At 37.2% G+C, this 6,984-nt stretch overlaps 2 protein-coding genes across 2 annotated transcripts; one reads left to right on the forward strand and one right to left on the reverse strand.

Moving 5' to 3' along the window:
• Nucleotides 1-254: 254 nt before the first annotated feature.
• LOC106321193 lies at nt 255-2,702 on the reverse strand. The gene is made up of 10 exons (XM_013759506.1): nt 2,523-2,702; nt 2,186-2,447; nt 1,905-1,995; nt 1,539-1,663; nt 1,426-1,459; nt 1,189-1,306; nt 941-1,002; nt 736-850; nt 493-657; nt 255-419 (listed from the first exon to the last, which is right to left on the reverse strand). The coding sequence occupies exons 1-10, from the start codon at nt 2,700-2,702 to the stop codon at nt 255-257; spliced, it is 1,317 nt and encodes a 438-aa protein (XP_013614960.1).
• A 2,365-nt stretch (nt 2,703-5,067) lies between these two features.
• Nucleotides 5,068-5,831, forward strand: LOC106321194 (V-type proton ATPase subunit G3-like). Its single transcript, XM_013759507.1, has 3 exons — nt 5,068-5,286; nt 5,386-5,486; nt 5,556-5,831. Exons 1-3 carry the CDS (start codon nt 5,199-5,201, stop codon nt 5,691-5,693), a joined length of 327 nt encoding a protein of 108 aa, XP_013614961.1. The 5' UTR covers nt 5,068-5,198; the 3' UTR covers nt 5,694-5,831.
• Nucleotides 5,832-6,984: the final 1,153 nt, after the last annotated feature.

The following is a 6,984-nucleotide window of genomic DNA, read 5'->3' on the forward strand; positions in this document are numbered from 1 at the left end:
TCTTCTACCCTGAACAACAACAGTTTCAAAGATAAACAACAATATTGATCTTCCAAAAGTCTAACCACACAAAGAAAGTAGAATACCACTTGTACATTTTGAATCAAGTCAAGCCCGTCAATGATTTATTAATACTCCAAAAGGGAGATAAAATGTCTGAGAAGAAAGTAACGACAAAAGGAAAAGTTTGAGAGTCTATTTAAAAAAAAAACCAAAAAAACTGCAGACGGGCTGATAGGAACAGATACTTCCAACTACTCACTGCTAAGCTTGCGTTTCTTCTGAGCTCCTTCAACCTCAGGTGGATTCGCTTCAGCATATTCCACACCAGTCCTGTTTCCCAAAACAGATTGCCCAGAGGATGAGGCTGCCAAGGTTACTTCAACTTCACGGTTTGGAATGATGTTGTCATCGTGCTCCTGTGATACATGAGTGTAGTTTTGAGAAAAAAGATGCAAACACTAAACATATTGAATTGTAAAAGCACACAACCTTTCCACAGGTTTCCAACGTGTTGCACTCAGTGATGGTGGAGACAGTGAATGTACGGTGGTTGGGTGTAAAGTTGAAGGGCGTAACACGGATCTGAAACACAAACTCCTTTCCTGCTAACTCTTCAAGACATCTTGGGAGCTCATCACCTTCACCGTTTGGATCCTGGTCAGAGTGTGATAAAAAGATTAATTACTTGAAAGCCAAAAAAAAATGCTAATGTTTAAGGAAAAAAGAGAGCACCTCGTCCAGGGCAAGAACAGCGGCTTCCTTTCCTGTAAGTTTTGTCATTTCCTTATCGAAAACAACAAATGTGGCACTGTCTTTGCCATCATCAACAGCAAGCTCCACACGGAACCTTACATTTGAGAAAATTTACCAATAGTTTGGTCACTGACAATTAGCGTAAACCGTTTGAATAGAACGTTGGAAATTAAGTCAAAATTACCTGACAACAGCGGTTACGTCAGATGTTACACATCTGCTGCAGCTTAGGGATGTCCCACTTCTCTCCAATTTTTTTGTGGCACTTAGTACATGATATAAAAAACCACCCATTTTCCTGGTTGACACCAACAACCAGGGCTTTGCAAAGGAAATCAGCCTCTTGGGTCTGATAGGACGGAAACAGTTTGCACAATAAATACAATGGATAATATCAAATAGAGAGAAACGCACACAAAGGCATACAAATACCTGCTCATCGGAGTTGGAGATAAATGCGTTGAGCTCCCCTATTGAGACAGGTTCCTTCCTCTTGATTCCTTCTAGAGTGTCCACACAGGTAAAAGCTGGAGATGATGCAGCTCCGACACTGCATTTAGTATGTGTTTGTAACATTACGGATAGAAGAAATTTGTTATAACTTGAGTATGACGTATGTACCTGCTGAGGAACTCTGTTATTTATGGGAGTTTGGGGTCAAAAAAGAACCTTGTTCCTTGCGTGGAGTTTAGATACAGATTACCTGGCCAATTTAAATTACATGTCAACTAAAATTGTATATAAGAGGATTTGGGATGAATCAGCAAGCAGAGGGTCCTAACCTCCAAAGAGTTTTGGATTAACCGTGGTTACCAACACTACAGCCTTGGATTTATCCCCTGATTTCAAGAGGTCCCTGAAGGTCGATGCAGCCTCATCCCACAAAGTTAGGTACACAGTTACATTCCTGTGTCGCAAGCAGAATATAATCAGTTTAAAAACCACAGAAGCATCAGACAGTAGAATACAGTAGGTTGTGTCTAAAAGTAACTGTAAACTACACAGGAAAAAAACCTCTACCAATTAACTAATAAGTCATAACGTAGTAGCTTCAAATCCAGTGCTATTTAACAGATAACCTATAGTAAGCATTACAAAACAGCCTGAGATCATAACCCATAAGCCAGAGAAAGTGAAAGGTTGCTTACGGCTCAATCAAGAAGCGAACCACAACTCTGGTGGTGGCAGAATCGTTGCTCAGATCAGACCCCTGGACAGATCGGATTTCACCAACAACATCTGACCACAAACAAACAAAAGTCTCAAAAATAGAACATCTGACCACAAACAAACAAAAGAATCAAAACACAGCAAAGAAAACTAAACATAGTTGGGTGGGAGGCGAGTTTTCACACATTATTTAAGCAACAGACTCACAACAAGACAATGTTGAGTGGAAATCTATATACACAAAAGACTGAAAACAGACCTGGGAGCTTTGCTAGCACCTGAAGTTGGTCATAACGCCTCATCATGAACCTTTCAGACTTGATTACAGGGGCGTCTGTGTGGACCTCACCAAGGCGTGTAGACGGAAGGAAACAGATCAAGAACTGATGCTCCGTCACCTTGTACATGTGGGCAACCTGTGCAACTTCAAAACGCTCCAACCTGACAATACAGCCAGCTTTTAACGATGGTCGGTAATGACTTGCCCGATTCGCAGGGGTAAAAGCGTGAATAACTGAATCCTGTAACAAAATAAAAACCAAACTTTAATACTTCACCGATAAATCTATATAAAGTACGTTATACAAAACACGTACCATTTCTTCGAGGAGTAACAACCTAATCCCCATAAACTCGACGTTCTTATTAACGTTGCGTGAATCCCAGAACCGGATTAGGCGAGCAACAATAGACTGAACCGTCCTTCCAAGTCGAAGAGAGGCGAAGGTGGAGTACTCGACGGCGGCGTGAGCGATCTGAGCAGCTGAAGAAGACATCTCTGCGGCGGCTATGGTGTTTATCGGAATATAAGGTGGAGAAAAAGGGGAAATGAGAGATACGATCTACAAACATATATATAGGTGGATCCACATGGGTCATTGAAGACGAAACCGTTTCAAAATTAAAGATCGTGAGAAGAGTCGAAGAGTTCGATTTTGTGGTCGTGGTTGAGTATACCGAAAAGGGAAGAGACGTCGGAAGGATCTGGATGGTTTATAAACGGGAGGCAGTTTAAAGATGTGATAAAAACGGCAAGTAAGGCATTAGGAAACGACAAGTAGTTTAGAAGCTAACCTTACCTGGCCCAAAAAGAAAGGAAGCTAGGGGGCTTCGAACCCGTATTGTCAAGCTTTACTATGAGCGGGTTATACCACTGGGCCAAGTAGACTTTAGTTGATATAGCAGAGCGACTTAAGTTTTATACAGGAAACAAAGTTCGGCCCTTTTAAAAAATGCTGACATATCGCATCAGGAGTGAGCAAAGTGCCCTATTATTATATAGATTGTTTATAATCTTTTGATTAATTATATTGGCAATTATTGTTAATTTTGTTCACGGTAAAGCTAATGATTCAGAAGGGTTAATAATGGTGTACGATTTTGCGTTAGTTGTGCTGATGACTGGTGAACTTATGATGTGGTGGGGTCTAGTTTTCGATTATAACATGTTCTTTTGGCTGCTTTGGATGGTGCATAGTGAAGTAACCAAGTCTTAGGGTTCTCGACGCAGTTGTTACGTATCACGTATGATATGATGTCTCACATGTTCTCTTGATTCTATTTTTTTCACATTTATAAGCTTGCTTTTTCTTATTAGAGATAAATATCTCACTTCGGAAATTCTAAAAGTTCTTTTAATACATAAAGAATTATGGTCAATCCATTAATCACCAATTGATTTTAAGGTAGAAATCCATAATAAATCCGAATCTAACATTTTTCTCTTAGGTCAAAATGGCCAAAGTTTGCCTTTGGAAACTATTTGATAAAAACATGTTATTATCTAGTAAACATATCTAGAATCCGTATATCAAAATTTCAAGAAATTTTATGTTCAAGAACAGATAAAACAACAAACTTAAAGTGACAAGAACATCAAAGTATGGCCTCCGAACAGCAACCCGACATAAGAATAACTGAGAACAACCACACCCTATGTTATATATCAATCACCATCTTATATTGTACTCCCTCCGTTTCAAAAAGAAACATATTCTAGAAAAAAAAATTTGTCTCAAAATGATACATTTTTTTAATTTTCACTGCACTTTTTATCAACTAATATTGATTAATTGTAAATTTTAAGAAAATTAATTGTATTTTATGAATTTTTATTGGTTTAAAATTATAGAAAATAGATAATCACAGAAAATTATGAATTTAATATTAAAATTTAATACTCCCTCTGTTCCTGAAAGTAAGATTTTCTAGATTTTTTTTTGTTCCAAAATGATAGATTTTCTAAAATTTTAAGGTACTTTTAGTAGTTAATGTTGAAAAGTTGTATACTTTTAAGAAACATTAATTGAAAATATTTGAATTGGTTGAATACTATTGATTGATATTTATTGAAAAATGTATAGTAAAATAAATAATAAATTCAATTGTAAAAAATTAATTTTTTCTTAATATACGTGAATACTCTAGAATATCCTTCTTTCGGGAACAGAAGAAGTATGTTTTATTAATCTGTGTGAAAAAGCTAAAACATGTATCATTTTGACACGGATTGAGTAAATTTTATAAGATTTTTACATGATCATTTAGAAATAGAAAAACAAGAAAATCAAATCTCCTCTATTTTAAGATTAGATTCCAACTCGAACGACTTGTTTCTGTTGACATATTTATAACATAGATGTGACGATTTTCATTATTTTATTTATTAAATGCTAACCATAATGCATGTGTATGACTCATTTGGGCTAATTATTGCATTTATGTCAGTGAAAATGATGTATTTGAGCTGTTTTCTAAAGGTTTAACTTTAATTAATTTTGTAGCTAATTTGTAAGCTGATTATTTGAGACATTAAAAACTCGGGATTAGCGACTATAGATACATCTACATGTAGATAATTGTTCGCCCAAAGAAAACGACCTAGTATGCAGTGACCGCTGTCTTCTTTAATGATCATATTAGCCAGTGGCAGCCCTAGAGAATGTGTTCTATGCTCATTATCATCTTTAGAGTCCCATGTTGTTCATATTAGCCGATATACATGCAGCCACAGAGAATATGTTTTATGTTCATAATCATCTTTAAATCTTAAAATCACACCGATCCGATGATCACGCAATGTTATTTGAACTCATTTTAGTTTCAAAATAACGAGTCAAAAACTAATTCCATAGACCAAGGAGAAAAAAGCTCTTCTTCTAATTAAAACAATAACCAAAGACGCTTATTATATCAACAATTTCCATCTCTGGCATCAAGATTTTTAAAAGAACAAACACAAGTCTTGATTGTCTTTGAGGAGAACACAAGCTATGGATTCTTTAAGAGGCCAAGGTGGGATTCAGATGCTTTTAACTGCTGAACAAGAAGCTGGTCGGATCGTTTCAGCTGCTAGGACCGGTATAGTCTTTTCTCTTTTTTTACGGTTTCTTGGCTCAGTTACTAAAACTTTTGTGTTGAATTGAATCCTTTTTTTTTGATGGATGAATCGATGATCAGCAAAACTAGCAAGAATGAAGCAAGCGAAGGACGAGGCTGAGAAGGAGATGGAAGAGTATCGGTCCCGACTAGAAGAAGAGTATCAGACACAAATTTCTGGGGTAATCAGAACAAAAGCAAAAGCTAAATACTGAGATTGATTTGTACTAATTCTTTACATTTGATTTCAGACAGAACAAGTAGCAGCAGCAAAACGTTTAGAAGAGGAGACAGATGGAAGGATTCAGAATCTTAAGGAATCTAGTTCAAAGGTCTCTAAGGAAATTGTCAAGATGCTCATCAAGTATGTTACCACTACTGGAGCATGATGCTCACTGTATACACTCACCCCCAAGAAAGTGGCTCAAATAAAAAACAATATGGCCCGTTCTATTTTATCACTCACAATGTCTAATAAAGTTTTTTTTTGTCCAACCGTCTAATAATATACTTCTAAACAAGAACTATTCAGCGGAAACAACAAATATGATGGTTCTAAAGATATTACTATGATCCTCTAAAGAAAAAAGTGGCCTTCACAAGAGAAATGAGAGTTCAGAATAAAACATGTGCAATGATATATTCGTGACCCAGTAAGAATCAGTAAGGATTGAATCGAGATGCGGGGCATTCCAATGATACTAACAAATATGACCCAACAAGAATAAATGAGGATCGAATTGAGATGCAATGAGAACCAATAATACAACTTGGCCTTCCTCGACAAAGGCTTATATCTTATACAATAAAGGAGACTTTACTCTCTCCTTATGAAGCCACGTCCTTCGGGCAATTGACGCCACGGGGTAAGCTATTCTTAATTAACAAATCCCGTTCTGTAGCTGAACGCAATAATGTAATGGGCTTCTGATTTAATTGGGCCAATAATTATATAATCATACTAGCCCAAATATTTATAGGGTAACTTCACTGTCTTAAGATCATCTCGATGAGTGGCCGTGTTCCTTGGGAACTCACCAAATCCGATCAACTTCTGATTCATTTTCCATTTTCCTCCTACCTTAATCCATTCATTAAAGTGAATCTCATCTCCCATCCCACTCTGTCGCATTTAATCCGCCTCATCATCATAAAACGTAACCGAATGATCCTCGGCATATAAATATGTGTTTGATGAATGCGATGAGCAGTTCACCACTCCGAAATCGGAAAGAACAAACTCTATCAAGCATGAACTCCAACAATGGCGAATTCGTGCATTCGTCGGTTAATTTTGGAAACATGACGGTTTTGTTTCTTTTTCCTTTAGACCAATGTTGATGTCGCTGGGAACTGTGGAGAGAATTTCGAGGAACGCGACCAGCAATAAACTTCTTAACTCACTGATCTGGACACCACAACCGCCACGGAGCACCAATCGACTCCACTCCGCTAGAAAACTGGATTTGGTTACAAGATAATCTATGATTCACAAACTTCATCAATGGCGACTTTCCACCTTCTTCTTACTGATTTTAAAGTTGGACATTGACTGATAAAGAAAGCAGTAATGACGAGGATGACTTCCTCATTGGGTTGTCTCACCGACTCGTTCCCTCAACTCAACATTTCCTTCTTTCAACTCCAAGTCCGAGTTATAGGTGAGCAAATGGCTGCTCG

Source organism: Brassica oleracea, unplaced genomic scaffold (assembly GCF_000695525.1).
Source record: "Brassica oleracea var. oleracea cultivar TO1000 unplaced genomic scaffold, BOL UnpScaffold01298, whole genome shotgun sequence".
Taxonomy (NCBI): Eukaryota; Viridiplantae; Streptophyta; class Magnoliopsida; order Brassicales; family Brassicaceae; genus Brassica; species Brassica oleracea.

Bases quoted from the DNA above. Each gene is read 5' to 3' on its own strand.
- LOC106321193 (XM_013759506.1), bottom strand. From the start codon at position 2,702: ATGTCTTCTTCAGCTGCTCAGATCGCTCACGCCGCCGTCGAGTACTCC. The intron at 1,460-1,538 runs GTTAGGACCCTC...TAAATTGGCCAG, and splicing joins TAATCCAAAACTCTTTGGAG to GTAATCTGTATCTAAACTCC. The intron at 1,307-1,425 runs GTTCTTTTTTGA...TACTAAATGCAG, and splicing joins AACTCCACGCAAGGAACAAG to TGTCGGAGCTGCATCATCTC.
- LOC106321194 (XM_013759507.1), top strand. From the start codon at position 5,199: ATGGATTCTTTAAGAGGCCAAGGTGGGATTCAGATGCTTTTAACTGCT. The intron at 5,287-5,385 runs GTATAGTCTTTT...ATCGATGATCAG, and splicing joins CGTTTCAGCTGCTAGGACCG to CAAAACTAGCAAGAATGAAG. The intron at 5,487-5,555 runs GTAATCAGAACA...ATTTGATTTCAG, and splicing joins ATCAGACACAAATTTCTGGG to ACAGAACAAGTAGCAGCAGC.